The following is a 19,221-nucleotide window of genomic DNA, read 5'->3' as shown; positions in this document are numbered from 1 at the left end:
TGATACTGTGGCCAATAACGTTTTTATAACTGCTTTTATTGATCCGCTAACTTTATATTATCTCATTCAATGGCTATATTTTTATTAGATTTAAAGAAAAATCGACAAAATATATGGGGCCTGCTTCAATTATCGGCTGCCCTGATTTCTAAAAATGGGTTATAGAACAAAAATCCATATTGGACGATCTCTAATGTTACGAGTCAATGTTTTTCTATATTGTGTTTTCATAGATGTTAAAATGCATCGTAAATCTTATCTAAAAAACACTCACTACAATCCACAAGATGCTGCCTGGCTGGAAAAAGCCCCCAAAGTGTTCAGAACATACAGATTGAGCACTCGCCCAGCTACACACTGAGAAAGCTGTCTTATAAATGAATAATGCAGGAGGGAAAAAAAGGTGGCGATGGGGGTACGATGAATCCTTTTAGAAAAGAAGTAGGCTGAATCTTTTCCCCCTAAGGGAGAAGAGATTTTTTCTCTTTATGGCTGAGTCAAGTTCTGTTAACGCTGTAGAGGAAGAAGAGCAACCGTGTTTCTATATATGTTAGTGATAACACAGGTGTGGCGCGGCACGTGTGAGATTATTTCTGTCCTTTGTGGCCTTTGTGTAACGGGAGTGTGAAATTATTTGAGGGTGACGGCGGGGATGAGTCGCACTCGAGATGGAAAAGGTGTTTTTTTTTTCAGCGAGCACATTCAGAGCAGGTTATTGTGTGGAAATGTACGAACCGGTTCGAGGGACACGAGTTTCGACACAATGGACGCCTTCCCCAAAATGAAGCGCCAGAGCCATTAACTAGCTGTAGATTATAATAATAGATACACAGCTCGACAATAAAAAAAAAGGGCCCCATTTTCCTCCTGGACAGAGAAAAAGTAAATCGCCTTTTAATGTCCTCTGTCCATGGTGCCAGAATCCAGCATGCTGAGTTTCAGCACCATGGACAGAGAGAGAGTGAGTATCGAAAGGCTGAACACACACTAACAAGCGATGTGTCTGTCGCTCTCCATGGAGCTGAAACCCAATGTATACTTCAGCACCACGGACAGAGACAGTGAGTATAGAAAGGCTGAACACACACAAACAAGTGCTGTGTCTGTCGCTCTCCATGGTGCTGAAATCCAGTGTATATTCCAGCACCATGGACAGAGACAGTGAGTATAAGTTTCATTTTGAAATTATACCACTGTCCATGGTGCTGAAAACCCATCCAGAGAGACATCTTGATTTTCATCTTAAAACAGGACCATGGATAGAGACACAAACACTGTCCATGCTGCTGAAACATTACATTTAAGGTATTTGTAGGGACACAGAGATAAAAGAAAGAAAAAAAAAATCCCTCTGGATGTCTCTCTCTGTGTCCATGGTGATGAAACATTGAATGGTGACTTTAAGCACCATGGACAGAGACAGAAAATATCCAGGATCTGAATGTATAATGATGACTTTGACGATTCAGCACCATGGAGAGACAACACAACTGTTGATACTGTTGAATGTCTCTGTCCATGGTTCTAGCAAATGTCAAACCTGGGTTACTCACATCAGCTGGTTCTCCTCATTGTAGGCCAGAACTTGGGTCACATCCCAGTCTCCCGAGGTGATGGACTGCAGTGTGTCTGTGCTGGTGTTGGGCTTTGGTGACAAAAAAAAAAAGGAGAAGGTGGTGGAATGTAAAATATGGAACTTTCATCAAGGACATTTTCAAGACAATAACACAAGCAAGTTCCTTTCTGAGCGTAAATTAAGTTTTGGGGGAAAGAAAGATTCAAGGGCACGGGAACACAAAAACATTCTGATGAATGTTCTTCAAGTCACTGACTTCCACAAAGAAGAATTTATCAAGAAAATAGCGACCAAATTTGTACGAGACGAACAAAACAGCTGCGTGATGGATGCGTCGTCTCCTTTTGCTCTCAAAACAAACGCAGTGTCTTTTTTTTTACAAGAAATAATCCGTGCACGAATAATGTTCTTTTACCTGGGAGATGGACATGGAGATGTGGAAGAACTTGCCCCTGCCTCCTTGAGGAATGGCCCGGGTGAAGAACAGCTTGAGTCCGTCTTTGGAAAACAGAGGCCGTTCGTTCTGAAGACGACACGCAAACAAACAAACAAACACAGATCAGTTTGAACTCTAACCCTGACGGAGGAGAAGAAGAACTTTAACCTTTTTCACCTCACCTGTCTGTGCAGCCATCCTTCACTTTCATCCTCGTGTTTCTGGAAAACAAAGCATGAATATTTTGAGGGTCACTCAACAAGCAAATCTGACGTTTTTTGAAATCCCAAAATCTGTACCAACGAAAGGATGACGAGGACAAAGTAAAAGAAGAACAACGAATGGCAAAGGTTCGTGACTGGCTTTGTTTATGACGTCAGTACAGAAGAAATTTTCTGTCGCGACTGTGGCTCAGGAAAAAGCCAAATCCGTTTGTAATCGAGACAAAGAAAACGTAAAAGTTAGAGGCAATGAGGGACCGCGAGTGTCCGAGAAAATGTTGAAAATGTCCAACTGAATGAATTGATTAGTGCTCAGTTGGGTGGTAACACACAACTCCTTATATGGACATCCTGGGGGTGTGTACATTTATAGGTCGCATATTCAGGCTTTAAAAAATGTCTTTGTTTTTTTGCGATAGCAAATGAATCGTAACTTTGACTCGACAATACACGACAAAAAGAAAAAAGCTTATTCCTTAAAGCCTGATTAGATAATGCGACCTATAAACACATACTGTACACACACACACACCCAGGATGTCCATATAAGGAGTTGTGTATTATTATTCCCACTGTAAATGACCATGTGTTAACCCATTAAGGCCTGAAACGGCTGGGAAAAATGACTCCAAAACCTGAGCTTCAATGTCTACAAAATGATTGATTTCTCAGCCTCTGTAGTGTGGCTTTCCTGGGAAATTGAGTTTATTTAGATACAAAAAAATGTAAAAATCAAGTGAACAACTGTTTTCAATTAAAAAACAGAAAGAAAATAAAGTAATATCAACTTGTGTCAGTGCCTTGATTTAGTCCTGATGGACTGTGAAGAACAAGAACATCATGTAGTGACTGTAACAGTCTGCTTCACATTTGACGGTGATAGAGCTGACAGCGCTGTGGCATCTGCAGGTAAATCCACCGTCAGCGGCGGTTATTCTCCGTCTTCCATTGAAGATGAGAAACTCCTCAAAATCACTGCCTTCAGAAATCTCTCCGCTGTCAAAGTCCTCCATGTTTGCTCAAAGAAATTTCAAAACATCTATGCTAGAATTACGTAACCGCGAGCCCAACCGGCTCTAATGGTAGAAATGCGTCGCTGCTTTCCCAGCATCAATGGGTTAAGGCACAAAAAGTTTCAGCACCATGGACAAGGAAAGTGAGACAAGAAAGGCAGAACATGTGCAATGTCCGTCTCTGTCCACTGTGCTGAAACCGGGTTTGTATTTCAGCACCATGGACAGAGACAGTGAGTATAGAAAGGCTGAAGATACACAAACACGTGCTGAGCCTGTCGCTCTCCATGGTGCTGAAATCCAGTGTATATTTCAGAACCACGGACAGAGACAGCGAGTGTATCCGTCTCTATATACAACAAAAGTTTCATTTTGAAATTATACCGCTGTCCATAGTGCTGAAACCCATCCAGCGATTAATTTTCCTCTTAAAACAGGACCATGGATAGAGACACAAATACTGTTCATGATGCTGAAACTACATTTTTTTTCCTTTATCTCTGTGTCCATGGTGATGAAACATTGAATGGTGACTTTAAGCACCATGGACAGAGACATAAACCTTTACCAGCATCAATGGAGGCTAAAATAAGTGAAAAACTCAGACGCTGGTGCGTACCTTTGTGCAGACTCCCGTCGTGGCCTCGCACAGCGTGAGCATGGAGATGTTCTGCGCTCTGTTCAGCCAGTTGATGGCCAGTTTGGTGGTGGTGGCCCATTTCACCATGGTCACATAGTATTCACTATAACAACATAAAAAAACAACAACATTAATGTCATTTATTTACTTTAAAAAAAGTGGGTTAATGAAAACAAAATAACTCGATCATTGAGAATCTTTCCGTTCACTGATTTTGGATTATGATCCTGAATTTTTCGTTCAGAACGAGACGAATCACCGTCAGATAGATTGAGACGTTAGAGCGGCACACAGTCGCATAATGAGCCACGGCCAAAAAAAAAAAAGAGGGAGGAATAATAAAAATGGGTCTAAAAAAGCGAGCGGAGCAAATGAGCCCATTAAACTTAATGGAATTGAACACGGGGACGACATTAAGTGAAATGGATCACGGGAGAAATTAAATTTGCATAATCTATAGTGGAAGGAAAAACCCTTGGAAGAGTGAACGTACGCATACGTTTGCTTTAAATACGCCGGTGTAGCATTGACCTCTGAGCGTCTGCGCTGAAACGATCCATTTGGAACACGCCGCGGGTGTTTTTGTGCAGAATTGCAAAGAGGTTTTTTTCGCTGAGATTTCACAGCGGCGAAAAACCAACAAACGCGTGTGACGACTTTGACGAGACGAACACTTAAAGAAACCTGAGCTCCACCCTCGGAGAAAAGACGTGTAGAAGTGCTGATTTCACCAGGTAATTACCGGGGTTTTTAAAATATTGATCAGTCCACACAGAGTTCCAGCAGAGTAAATGAGGGATTATCGAGCTTTGAGATGTTAAAAAAAAAAACACAGAATCATGGAAATATCCTCCCTGACAGGCGACGTGTCAGCAGCAGGGTTACCGGTTGATTTGCCGCCTCTGGGGCCTGAAACGGCTCCGCCATCATTAGAGGTGAATGAATTCTCAAGATGTTCAAAGTTATCAGGTAAAAAAAAAAAAAAAACGACTCAAAGCCCCCAAAGTCAAACGATTACAAAGGAATAGGAAATGAAGAAAATTGACTGGAGTGGAGAAGTTCACCAATTACAGTTTCCGGGAAAACGACCTCGGAGAGGAATTCACAAAAAAGAATGCACAGTGTCACCGAAGCAAAAATCCATCATTATCGTTTTCTGAAAGTCTGACGACGTGAAGACAGAGATCGCTTCACTTAAGGTTTTTAGGTGTCTGACGTTTTCTATGACAAACGATTACATTTGTATTTCAACCACTGAAACATATTCAGCATCATAAATCACAGCAGGATGGAAACTGAAGGGTTAATATACAAAAAACTGTTTAGATTATTGTTACATCCCCGGCTTTGAGGTCATTTTTGAGCGGGTTAACGTGCATAAGAACTCTTGATACTTAGCATGGAGGTCAGGTCTGTCCCGGACCTGTGCGTTACTATGGTGAACACAAAGGCAAAATTGAGTTCCTCCAAATTGCCTGAAATTTGGTGGGAAGATGTTTTAGACCGAGATGGACAAAAAAGTCGATCGTAACCATGACCTCAATTCAACGGGAAATCTACCGTTTTGAATTTTGGCGATTTTGCACCCTAGTTTCAGTTTTTATGTTCGTTATTGCCTCTAATTGGATCAACTTTTTACGCTGTATTCTGCATCAGTGCAACCAAATAAAAACTTCAAAAATTTAAATCATTGAGCTTCGACGTCTCACCCTATCCTGGGATCATCGGGTCGTCTCATCTCAATGGTGTGCAGAGGGCCGTTGAGGTTCACCACGTACAGCGTGATAACTGGGTTCTCCTCGCCAGCCTGAACGCGGAGAACAAACCCATTAAAAAGTAGTAAGAACAACTTTATAAAATCTTTTTAAAGTATGATAATGTAAACTATTATTATTATAATAATAATAATAATAATATACCTTCGGGTAGTGGTACTCCTTCCCCATGGGGTACGGCGTGCCCGTGAACATGGGCAGTTCCATCCTGGGCACCAGGGTGTCGTTGATGGTGGCGTAGGCCAACCTGGCGCCATCTGGAGCCCACCAATGTGCGACGTGGGAGCGGAAGATCTCCTCTGAAAGAGTCGGGGAATAAAATGACCATCAATCAAAAAAGAAAAAAGTACAGTAGAGACAAAAGTTAATGACGTGGGGACGCGGCGACGCTGTTGTTTCTCGTCAGAGCTTGAAATTAAGTGCTGTGTAATTGTAAGTATACTTTTGTGCCACCTTTTGCACGTCAGGTTTTAACCACTCTACCTGCCTACTATTAAAATGTAATAATAAAAGAATTTCCCTCAAATGAACTGAACCAAAAATCACCTAAAATCAGGTCAAAGGGGGTAAAAAGGATCTAAATTCTGCCACATCAGCAGTTCTCTCTCTCTTCTCTGACCTGTTTCCTATGCACAGCCTCTCCCTGTGTGGACTCTGCATCTCTCTTTAAAAGCAAGCGCCAACACACAGTGGAGAGAAAAGCCGAGGTCATAAATCACCGCAGCTTTTAATCTCAGCGCCAGAGCGTCGACCAAAAATAGACCCGAGCTACCGTTTTTACCGAAGGGGCGATTTCTCAGCAGATACAACAACAGGTGCAGCTGTTTACAGCTTTAAACTTTGAGAGATAAGTGAAGTTCTGAGGTTGTTTATAAAAACAACCTAACGTGTTCCTCGGGGGCTTTGTTGGAATCATCGCAGCCTCTTCCTCTCATTAGGATAAAATGCAAATAACAGTTTTGCAGGAGTGCTTCGTGTTTTGACAACATAAAGCACGGACGCCACCGCTCTCTGCTCCGCTATTACAGATGGCATCGAAATAAAAAAAATAAATAAAAACATCCCGACTTATCGTCAAAGTCCGCCACGAGCTACGTTCGTGTCGACGTTAGCAATTAAAATCTCATTAATGCTGTTTATGTGCAGGACTCTGGGTGAAGGCTGTGGGGAATCAACAGACATCAAACGCCAATTAGCATTTTCATTAACCGTCGACGCGCAGCATCGCTTCACAACAACAACCCGCAGCAGCAGCAGTTACGGACATTTGTGCTCAAACGCAGTTCTGTGAGACGCAGCAGCGTCTGTGGAGGCTTTGAAAAGCCAGACGCCGCTCACAGCGAACATCTACGACGTAAAGATGGTGGACCATCGCTGGATATACAAAAGAAATGTACATTTTTGATGAATTAATTCATTATCTGTGGTGTTTCCTATGAGAAGCCAAGATTTACCAGCCACATTATTAGGTACACAAGCTACTCAATGAATTGGCATCAAGTGTGGTCTTCATGGTCTTCATGGTCTTCTTCTTCATGGTCTTCATGGTCTTCTTCGTGGTCTTCTTCGTGGTCTTCATGGTCTTCATGGTCTTCTTCTTCATGGTCTTCATGGTCTTCTTCGAGGTCTTCTACATGGTCTTCATGGTCTTCTTCAAGGTCTTCTACATGGTCTTCTTCATGGTCGTCATGGTCTTCTTTGTGGTCTTCTTCATGGTCTTCATGGTCTTCTTCATGGTCTTCATAGTCTTCTTCAAGGTCTTCTACATGGTCTTCTTCAAGGTCTTCTACATGGTCTTCTTCATGGTCGTCATGGTCTTCTTCGTGGTCTTCTTCATGGTCTTCATGGTCTTCTTCAAGGTCTTCTACATGGTCTTCTTCATGGTCGTCATGGTCTTCTACATGGTCTTCATGGTCTTTTTCTTCATGGTTTTCATGGTCTTCTTCAAGGTCTTCTTCAAGGTCTTCTACATGGTCTTCTACATGGTCTTCATGGTATTCTTCTTCATGGTCTTCATGGTCTTCTTCAAGGTCTTCTTCAAGGTCTTCTACATGGTCTTCTACATGGTCTTCATGGTCTTCTTCTTCATGGTCTTCATGGTCTTCTTCAAGGTCTTCTTCAAGGTCTTCATGGTCTTCTTCTTCATGGTCTTCATGGTCTTCTTCAAGGTCTTCTACATGGTCTTCTTTATGGCCGTCATGGTCTTCTTCGTGGTCTTCTTCATGGTCTTCTTCAAGGTCTTCTACATGGTCTTCTTCATGGTCTTCATGGTCTTCTGGTTTCAGGCTTGATTTATTTTTGCACAGAGAAAAACTGCCGCTCACTTGATAGTTCCTCATTTTCAGATGTTTTGTGCTTGAGAATCCCAGCAGAGCAGAGAGTTCCTGAAAGACCAGAGCGTTGTTCTGGCAACAACAACAACAACAACAACAACAACAGCCATGACTCTTAAACGCCTCGTATGTCCTTTCCATTCACGAGTTCGAGTCTCTCAATCAAACACAGTGAGAACATTTTTGATGACACTGGGTAGCAGCGCGGTGGTCACGTTGCTTTGGCGGCAGAATGAATAGTCGTGACAAATACACACAATTAAATAAATAAAAAGAAATAACAACAACAAAGTGGTTCACTTGTAGCACTGAATTATTTCTTAAGTCCACAGATATCCACGTTTCTTTTCAAGGTCGATGACCTGCAGTATTTCAGTTTGGTTACTTTTGCAGAATCCACAAACTGAAGTAGTGCAAGTCTTTGACCTTGAAAAGAAATCTGTGGATTTAAAGAGTGTTAACACAAGTGCACGATATATAAAATGAGTCTAAGCAGTTAAAGATATTATGATGCAGTAACACTTGCAGTTAAACAGGTTAATCTAATTATGAAGATAGAGGTCACATAAACCATGTGACCTCTATCACACATCTCTTTTGGACAGTGAGAGAAAACTGCAAACTGCAAACTCCACACAAAAATAACCCTCAGTCGACCTGGTGACCTTCGTTGAGCCAACATTTTTAATATCTACTGTCAAATCTACAATAAATATTCCTGATGGCAGCATTTATTCAGGTGAATCTTTTCTCTCCTGGATCATATGGCATTAATAAATAAATGAATATGAAATAAAGAAATGATTTCCTGCATGATCAGTTCTAACTCCAACCGTCTAAAAAACTTTCCCGTGTGGAGTGGAACAGCCGGTGCCGTCGGATCCGCTTGGACGGCGACGCCCAGTCACCTTGACGACGACGACGACGGAGGATGATAAAGTAGTTAAAGTCGTCAAAGAGGAGACAAAGGAGAGAGAAGACAGCGACTGTAAATGAGCAGCGTTTGATGAGCTGGCTTTTGTTGTCTTTCTCGTGAAGTAATGAGCGATCGACTCCGTGATGATGACGACGACCAAGGTGAGCTGCGGAGCTGCTGTCAGGAACTCATTTCCTCCCTCAGTGTTCCCCCACCTCCACCACCACCCTCCTGCTGTGCTGCGACTGCATTACTCACAGAAGACGAGGACATTATTAATGCATGAGATACCGTGAGTCAAGTGGCCGGTGGGAAATAATGAGAGCGAGGTGACAGATTGGGGCAAACAGGCCGAGCTAATGAGGAACAAACTCGTCCACGGAGGTTCGCAGCGGCTTCTCGAAGTAAAAACACTGTAGTTTTGTTCAGCGAGACAGAAAAATAAGTGCTTTTTTTGATGTTTTATTTATGTTTTGACCACTTCCTGTGAAGGGTCACATTGAAAAACTTCATATCTGACCACTAGGAAAGGGAAAATCATGGATTGGGTAAAGGCAGAAGTCACCAACGCTGGATCAGGGATCAGGAAACAGCAGGGGGCGCAGTCATCCCCTGCTGTCTATACAAATCTGTATAAAACAGGAAGCAAGCTCACGTGACCTTTCCGAGGAAGACAACAGGAAGTGGTTGAGGAACAGTGGAGACGAACAAACTCATCCACGAAGGTTCGCAGCGGCTTCTCGAAGTAAAAACACTGTAGTTTTGTTCAGCGAGACAGAAAAATAAGTGCTTTTTTTTAGATGTTATATTTATGTTTTGACCACTTCCTGTGAAGGGTCACATTGGAAAACTTCATATCTGACCACAGGGAAAGGGAAAATCATGGATTGGGTAAAGGCAGAAGTCACCAACGCTGGATCAGGGATCAGGAAACAGCAGGGGGCGCAGTCATCCCCTGCTGTCTATACAAACCTGTATAAAACAGGAAGCAAGATCACGTGACCTTTCCGGGGAAGACAACAGGAAGTGGTTGAGGAACAGAGGAGACGAACAAACTCATCCACGAAGGTTCGCAGCGGCTTCTCGAAGTAAAAACACTGCAGTTTTGTTCAGTACGACAGAAAAATAAGTGCTTTTTTTTAGATGTTATATTTATGTTTTGACCACTTCCTGTGAAGGGTCACATTGGAAAACTTCATATCTGACCACAGGGAAAGGGAAAATCATGGATTGGGTAAAGGCTGAAGTCACCAACGCTGGATCAGGGATCAGGAAACAGCAGGGGGCGCAGTCATCCCCTGTTGTCTGTATAAAACAGGAAGCAAGATCACGTGACCTTTCTGAGGAAGACAACAGGAAGTGGTTGAGAAACAGAGGAGACGAACAAACTCATCCACGAAGGTTTGCAGCGGCTTCTCGAAGTAAAAATACTGCAGTTTTGTTCAGTAAGACAGAAAAATAAGTGTTATATTTATATTTTGACCACTTCCTGTGAAGGGTCACATTGGAAAACTTCATATCTGACCACAGGGAAAGGGAAAATCATGGATTGGGTAAAGGCTGAAGTCTCCAACGCTGGATCAGGGATCAGGAAACAGCAGGGGGCGCAGTCATCCCCTGCTGTCTATACAAACCTGTATAAAACAGGAAGCAAGATCACGTGACCTTTCCGAGGAAGACAACAGGAAGTGGTTGAGGAACAGAGGAGACGAACAAACTCATCCACGAAGGTTCGCAGCGGCTTCTCGAAGTAAAAATACCGTAGTTTTGTTCAGTAAGACAGAAAAACAAGTGATTTTTTTGATGTTATATTTATGTTTTGACCACTTCCTGTGAAGGGTCACATTGGAAAACTTCATATCTGACCACTGGGAAAGAGAATATCATGGATTTGGTAAAGGCCAAAGTCATCAACGCTGGATCAGCGATCTGGAAACCAGTAAACAGCAGGGGGCGCAGTCATCCCCTGCTGTTTATACAAACCTGTAGAAAACAGGAAGCAAGATCACGTGACCTTTCCGAGGAAGACAACAGGAAGTGGTTGAAACGCGGTCAAGGTAATCTCCTTTTATCTGATGTTATAATAGTTTTAAAGTTGTACTGCGTCTTATTGTAGCACAAAAATACAATAAATAAAGTCAAATATAATGAGCACATGTGTCCAACAGAGAGCAGCAGTGTCACACATTTTCTTCACAAGCCTTCGTGAAGCACAGCAGCTCGACTGTAACTCTTCCAAATCTGGTGCAGATTTAAGGCAGAAAAAAGGGTTTAAACTCGTGTGTATTTATAGCAGATACTGTATACGACGATGATCCTCACACAACAGAAGGATATAAAGCATATCATTTAAATAGAGATAAATCCACAGCCACATCTGATGAGCAGGTCTGCGACAATCTCTGTTTCTATCCCAGTAAAAATAAATAGATTAAAAATAGTAAAAAACAGTGTGTTCCTATAAATACAGTGCAGTTACAGCAACAGTGATAAGTGTGTGAAACCTGACTCAGCGACAAAAAAGCCTCATTAACACGTTGGTGACAAAACGACGGCGAGAAAGAAAAGAAAATGCAGTTCCAGTTACTATTTTTGCACTTTTGTCTTTACTGTGTGACGCAAACGAGATTAAACGAGCAGGTAAAGTAACTTTATAGTCGACCATTTTACACGTAAAGTTCAATTTAATAATACTATAATATTCTGGGGCGTAAACTGGGGCGTTCAGTAAGTTGATCTGTAAACTGAAGCCGACGACGACAAAGTGTCTGAAACCTGCGTTCTCTGCGTGGCCATCGGGGGGCGCACACCGCAGGCTATAAAGTCATTTTCCATTTAAAGCTCACATAGAGTGGTCCTGTTGCACATATATGTTAGTTATGGAGGTCTACTTACATACATTAACTTGTTTTTAATCTGAAAAACCTCCTAGTTGCTGTAAACAAGCTGATAGAAATCTCTCCTCACTGAAGCTCTCCTCAGCCGCGCTGTTTCAGACTGAAATCTCACCCCCAGAAGAACAGAACTGTGTTGTGATTGGCCAGCCAGCGTAGAGCTTTCTCAACTGTCTTGTGATTGGCCAGTACCCAGAAGTGATGTAATCAGCACACCCGCTCTCAGAAGCACAGCTCCCCCCTCTGGAACGGTGGATGCACTGCTACTCATTATCAAAACATTGTTTTAACAGTGTTTAAAAATAGCTTCTTCACGACTCCCCGCCGCAGTCCCTTTGACGACCTTTGACCCAGAGTCAGACCCAGAGTCAGAAGACACTGTCGCTCGTGAAACACCTCCACAACAGATGTTATTCTTCTTCTGCGGTTCAGTGTACGCAACCGGATGTGCCCGGACTAGTGCCCGGAGCAGGACGATCTGCTGTTCAGGAGAACCGGTGTTTACGTAACCGGACCGGGTTTTTTTCAGAGATCTCGCTGAGCCCGAGATTACAATAAAACACAGCGTTCTCAGCAGTGACTGAACTGTTTGTTTAGAACCTTCAGGGCTTCTTAAACAAGGTAATGACGCAGATACACACTAAAAAAACAGCGTTAATTGGAACTTCCTGTCTAGGTCCGCTTTAATTGGAACTTCCGTTCTCTCTGAGCTTTAAATCAATGAGACAATGGCTCTACTTCTGACTTCTGACTCAATAATATTTACGTAGAACAACAGGTACTAGTTTCTAGTCTTCTTTGAAAAACAACATGGCGGTGGAAGGGCGAAACTTTGAGTTTCTCAAACTTTTAGATTTAACAGCACAAAGAATTCCTTTTCAAATCCTTGTACATTTTATATCGTGATGTGAATTTACAGGTGCAAAAAAAACCAAATTTGTGCGTTTTGCCTTTGTTAAATTTTTAAGGATCACCCTGACAATTAAACTGTCAACGTGGAGGCTTGTTTTGCCTGAAAATAAGATGATTCTGTTTACCGGTAACTCCAGCACCACATCAATTAACTCATTCAAAGAAATACCGAGACAGCTCTGCTTCGTCACACAGACAAAACAGTTCCAGTGCCAACGCTTTCATTAAGCCTCTTCTAGCTCCGCGTGGTTCCTCTCTGTCCTTCAGGCTCCGACACAAACGCGGAAAAACAAACCTACAAACAAAAGCCTCTCGAAGCAGCAAAAACCGTCATCTCGCCCCCAAAAACATCTACGGGGGCACAAAAAAAACGCCACAGGAATCAAAGCCACGCCTGCTGGGTTTTTATCTCGCACCGCAACAGAAACCCAACAAACATCTGTTTACCGAGGGCTTGCGTCGACGCTGCGGGACTTTTTTTCGTATCGGCGCTCGGCGTCGGTAATCAGACAAGACGACGCAGAACGCCGGAGACTCTCCTGAGGCGTTTGTGGACTGTTGCACACGGGCAGACGCACACTCTCGGATCCGTCTCGTCTATTTTAATTTAGCTTTTCAAGTTCTTCTTCTTCTTGTTCTTCCAACTCCACACACGCAGATTAACGGCAGAGGACGTTGAAGCCTGCACGGGAGATTATTTATCAACCTTTCGCCTCTCGGCGCCCAAATCTGCAGCGCGGCGACAAACGGAGCTTACGGAACCGCGTCTGAGTCCGAGCCTCGGTTTGACCTCGGCCACAGCGGAGTCTGAGTCATTAACATGGTTGTTATGATGACACAGTCTGGCAGACGGCCTCTGTAAGCCTGTCCCTGCAGATGCTGGTGTCGCCACTGGGCCGACGCCAAAATCCACTCGCTGGACTCAACGTTCTCACATATTTTTTTTTTTTTTTAAATCGCTGATAGAAATTCCAAGGTTTTTTCTCTTTCCAGTGAATTAGCAGTAAAAAAAAAATCACTTGCTTTACAAATGAACGCCTCGTTCCAAAAATCATTGACCTCATTAACCTCAAACTCGAAATCCCCCATTTTTTTTGTTGTTTTTATTTCAAATCTCGATGAAATGAAGTGGGCGCCGTGAACTGCAGCTGCTTCAATTAACCGACAAATGAATGTTTGTCCCAAAGGACTATTTTGTGCCTCGTTTTTCTGATGTCATTTGTGTTGTTTTATGATTTTCCACTTAACTGACCCCGTTTTATACTTTCCTCACTTTCCATAAAAAGTTTAAAAGTCACACTTTTGTGTAGGTGGATGGTTAAAAAAAAAAAAACAACTACATTTACATAATGCATTTCTAGTCTCGCTCATTACTCAAAGCTCTAAAACCGAGTGAACTGCGAGGAACTCTAGCTGCAAGGAAAGAAAACTTAAATCACCTTTTAAAAAAACTGCAAATCCTTGTTCTTCTGACCGAGAGTATTTTCCACGTCACATCCCGCGATTTCTACTTAGGAATAAAAAAAACATTACGACTCTGTTGTTCTCCGACTCATTTTTATCGCAACATTACCGACGCTTAGTCCGCGCTTCATCACCCGCTGAAAGATTTATCTGGACAATAAAATGACGAGCGTAAATTACCAGGCCTTCAGCGGGCCTCATAAATATGAGTCAAGAAGGTGGGGGGTGTGTGGAGGGGGGTTGTGGGTCAGACGCCGCAATACCACGCTGATTAATGCTTTTGCTCCAGACGTGGTTTCAAATGTCAGCGCGGCTAATGCGGAGATAAGAGGAGCCGCGGGGGGACGAGGACGTTAAATAAAAGCAGGAGAACGGACACACAACGACCGCACGCTCTGGTCCTGGTGACCTCAGATAACCACGGGGGGGGGGGGGTTTCACTGCGTCTAAATGACATTATCACACAGATATTCATTGCTCCCCACTTTATAGCCCTTTTGACAAGAACAGCTTAGCGTACATAAGTTCATTAGCGGAGCTTCTGACACTTTGCTCCCGCTGAATCCATCCAAATCGAGCCATGTAGAACATTCGTTCATTCATTCATTCATTTCCAAAGCTGAAATTAAAGTGCTACGCGCCAACAATGCTAATGTGGCTGCAGACGCCCGGGGAGTCGCGCATCACCTCATTAGTCGTCACACGTGTTCCTGCAGAGTGTTCGGAGGAAACGATCTTAAAATGAAGGCGTGACCAAAGCTCTATGACACGTTAAAGTGATTCTATAAAGTCCAGAGATAAAAATTCTTCTGGAAGATCATCATCATCAAGACGAGTAGCATCTTCAGTCCATCAGAAGATGACTTGTAGCTCTGAGGTTGTGAGTTCAAATCAAAGAGAGAACTTACAAACACCAACAAAGTGTTATAGCTCAGTAAAAAAAAATAAAAATAGCTTGTGCTGTAAGAAAAAGGCTTGTATGTCTGAGGTTGTGATGATCTTTGAGTTCAATGCAAACAGTCAAAAGCTCAAAGAAAACCTGAGCAGCTGTCGGAGCAGGTCGCTCAGCGGGGAAGAACACTGCTGTGAAGTTCTCATGTCAGGGGTTCAGTTCTTGTAAAAGAACAAAAGATCTTTAATTTCAACGTCCAAAGTGAGGCACCAGGATCTTTAGAAGCTCTTTATCCGTATTAACCACTTAAAAACTCCATGACCAAACTGTTTGTCAAATATCTTGGTCTCCCAGACATGGACTTGAAGGTCTAGAGATCGTCGTTGAGGGCCTTTATTTATTCATTTTAAAATTCAGATTCTGATAAAACACCTTAGAAATACTCGAGTTGTCGATTTTAAAAGTGCAATAGCGTCTGAACAGATCTGAGATAGCGGAGTTGAAAGAGCGAGACCACCAGGACAAATAGTTCAGTCCATGAGAAGATGACTTGTATCTCATGGATTAGAAGTCCAAATCCTGCAAATTTGAACTTTTTGAACTTAACACCCAGAGGTGTTTGACTCCACAGGTCCACAGGCGCAAGGTCCAGTCCAGTACCCGAGCGGTCCTGGACTCAGTTCCACAACACTACAATCCCCGCAATAGTGGGTTTGGTCCCGGTCTGTCGGGTCCCTCGCAGGGTTGGCTCGGTCCAGCTGGTTTTGTCCCACAACATCGTAGTTGTCCCGGTCCGGCGGATTACGGTCCCTCCACCGCAGGGTTGTCCCGGTCCGACGGGGCCATCAAAGGCAGGGTTGTCCCGGTCCAGTGGGTTTGGTCCTTCAACCGCAGGGTATGTTTGGGTCGGGCGGATTGGGTTCCACAACTTTGGGGCAGTTCCAGACAGTCCAAAAGACGGCATTGTTAACAGGTGAAAAATAGTTCTAATGCTTTGGACTGGTCTCAGTTAAAGGGACAGTTCTAAATGCTGACGATCACAGATTAATCCGGATGTATTATTCAACCTAATTTAATAGTAAATTTAGTTCGATCTTATATATGAGAGTAAAATACGGAAAAAAAAATTTTTATTGTGAACTATATATCGGTCCATACCAACACACTTTTATTTTGAAATTCTACTGAACTGCTGCTCCTGAAAAAGTTTCTATTTCCCAAGATGTTAGATTTGTTTTTGTCACTTTGTCACTGCCCCCTACTGGCCAGACAAGATACAACATACCATCAAAACTGTATTTGACATGTTTTGATGAGGTTTATATTGGCACATCGTCTGCTAACGTGTTATAAAAGGACATTTTAGACAGTTTCTGACGTCATACTATATCATGACATTCAAACACACACTTACAATAATACTGCCATATGATAAATAATTAATTTTTTAATCACTAATCCTGACTACCAGTGCAACCAAGTGAGCCAAACACCACTCCACAGGGACCTCAGTTGTTAAATGTGTGAAAACAAAACTCTGACTAAACAGAATTCGCAGTAAAAGATGTGAAGCCTCAGCACAGCGACAAATCCTGGACTTACGACCTTAATAAACACTAGATAAGCTTTTATTTTTATGTTATTTATCCTTTATTTAGACAGGAAGATCCCACTGAGATACAAGGAAGTCCTGCAAAATCTGCACTTGTTTTTATTAACAACTTTCATAAAAGTGTAGACGTTAAACATATCAGTGAATAATATTAGGGATGTGAATCTTTGGGTGGCTCACGATTCGATTCCGATTCTCGATTATTCAAGATTTTGTATAAGATAATGTGATAATGTGATCACGCAAAGGCACATTTAAGACAAAAGTTCAATTCAAAACAAATAAAAACTTACTCACTGTACAAAAAAAAAATAACTTGCATAAATAAAAGCTTAGGCTAGCTGCCCTTTTCTCCCAGAAGATACAAAAACAAACTGTACACAAACAACACAAACTGGTGTTTTGTGCAAATAGAAACGTGTGTTTACTGCGGAGCAGTGACGTCACATTAGCATTAGCGTTAGCGTTAGCAGCAGCAGCGTCGGCAGGTGTAATCTGAACACAGGTTAGCAGCAGGTGTGGACAGAGCGTTAAAAGGAGAATCTAAGAAACGTGTGGATGATTTAGGCAGCAGTTACCGCATGTTTGTCCTCCGCTGATCCTCGTTTGTTTACCTTCCGCTTCGGCTTCCGTTCCGTTCCGTTCCGTGATGCGGAAGTAGCTCCGCCTCCGACCGATTCCAAATACATCCACGCAGAGGGGAGGAGTGGACTTTACCAAGTCACGGAAAGTAATACCATCGCCTTCAAACCAGTGTGTCTTTGTGCAGTTAAAGCTCCAGCTGTAATTAATCAATGTCGCTAACTGAACACAACTGTCGACGGTTAAAGGACAAGTAAACAAACCATCTGAGGAAATGCTGCCCCCTGCTGGACGTACTTTCCCCCAACTCGTCTGAGTACGTTAATCGTTTATAAAAAACATTTAAAAAGCCAAATCAGTATTATATCTATGTATATATATACATTAATATATATAAATATATACATAAATATATATATATATATATATATATATATATATATATATACATATACATAACTTGCATAAATATGTATATCGATGTATATATATATACATCGATATATATATACACACACATACTGTATATACATATATGTGAGTATTAATGTTTATATATATATTTAAACATAAATATTTTTATATATATACACTGTATACACACACACATATATACATATGAGTGTGTGTATTTATGTTTATACACACACATATATACGTATATGTGTATATATATATATATTTATGTATATATAAACATTTAAAAAGCCAAATCAGTATTATATTTATGTATATATATATATATATACATAAATATATATATACATACACATATATGTATATATGTATATAAATATAATACTGATTTGGCTTTTTTAAAATGTTTTTATATATATATATATATATACTTTAATTCCAAATCACTGCGATGACAAACAAAGCAAAGACATTTTTTGATGTCATATCATACCTTTATTGAACCATGCCATTGAAAATGTCACATACACAACATAGTACAGGATATGTTATGTCAATATAGCGGAACAGGCAGAAGTATTTTATATAATACATGCATTTAAAGTACATATTTTACGTCTTACCCTCATTTTATATAATTTTCGTCTGTTGTGCATCCAAAATTAAAATCTTATCGGAAGTACAAACCCAGGAATTCCAGAAACTCGGGTCCTAATTAAAAAAAAAAAAAGTTGATCCATTCTCTTGAAAACAACCAGTTAATCAAGCTGAAGCTACAGCCATGGTAACAAATATTGGGAGTTGTTATCTGGTGTTTGCACCTAAATTGCCAATTTAACATCATGTGTAGAGAGAGTGTGGCCATTATTCCCAGAGGAGAGAGCTGTGTGTGTGGTTATTATGTGAAACATGGAGCGAGTGCAGCACTGATTTTCTGCCACGTATCTAAGGTTCAGTGGGATTGTGGGAGATTTTTTAGGGGGGGGTTATGCAATTACATCAGCAACAAGAGGAGAACAAAATGGTGAAAAGGTAATTTTGTGCATCCTTGGTAAATCTATACTCTCTGATACTGGAACTTGAAAAGCATCGAAGCGTGGCTGGAATATCAGAGAGGACGAAGAAGACACCGAGTTGTTATTTTGGTTTATTTTCACGTTCAACTTTGACCGTTTCCAAGCCGTGAGGCTCTGCTTTATGAACAAATGTGTCTGGTCCGACACTCCGACAAAGCCAAACCAACAAAACACTGGCACATACACACAAACTGCGTGAACTGACCCTTAACCCCAAAAGTCCGCCTTACCTTCGTACAGCCAATCGCTGAGCCCGTTGAAGATGACTCCCTCTTTGCCAGTGGACACCAGGCGGATGGAGCGGCTCTCCACCGTCGAGCGATAGTAGATGTTGTTCTCAAAGATGAAGATCTACGAAGGCCGAGAAAAGACACGAAATAGTCTTTTATTGCAAGATAAAATACACCGTTATCAAACCTGGATGGATGGATGGAGTGTCCACACTGCATTCCCATGAGACAT

General features: G+C 41.9%; 1 protein-coding gene across 1 annotated transcript in view; it reads right to left on the bottom strand.

Moving 5' to 3' along the window:
* LOC310937244 (A-type potassium channel modulatory protein DPP6-like) overlaps positions 1–19,221 on the bottom strand; it is a gene marked incomplete at its 5' end in the record, with an annotated part of 222,330 nt that overhangs the window by 33,044 nt on the left and 170,065 nt on the right. Inside the window, 7 exons of the mRNA XM_083901474.1 lie at positions 1,554–1,645; positions 1,992–2,099; positions 2,195–2,233; positions 3,866–3,989; positions 5,596–5,693; positions 5,806–5,960; positions 18,990–19,110. Coding sequence (XP_083757600.1) covers positions 1,554–1,645; positions 1,992–2,099; positions 2,195–2,233; positions 3,866–3,989; positions 5,596–5,693; positions 5,806–5,960; positions 18,990–19,110 — 737 coding nt within the window. The remainder of the gene's footprint in view (positions 1–1,553; positions 1,646–1,991; positions 2,100–2,194; positions 2,234–3,865; positions 3,990–5,595; positions 5,694–5,805; positions 5,961–18,989; positions 19,111–19,221) is intronic.

This window comes from Microchirus variegatus (genome assembly GCF_963457635.1).
Source record: "Microchirus variegatus genome assembly, chromosome: 15".
In the NCBI taxonomy this organism is placed as follows: Eukaryota; Metazoa; Chordata; class Actinopteri; order Pleuronectiformes; family Soleidae; genus Microchirus; species Microchirus variegatus.
The sequence above is the reverse complement of the archived record's forward strand: the minus strand, read 5'-3'. Positions and strand labels throughout refer to the sequence as shown.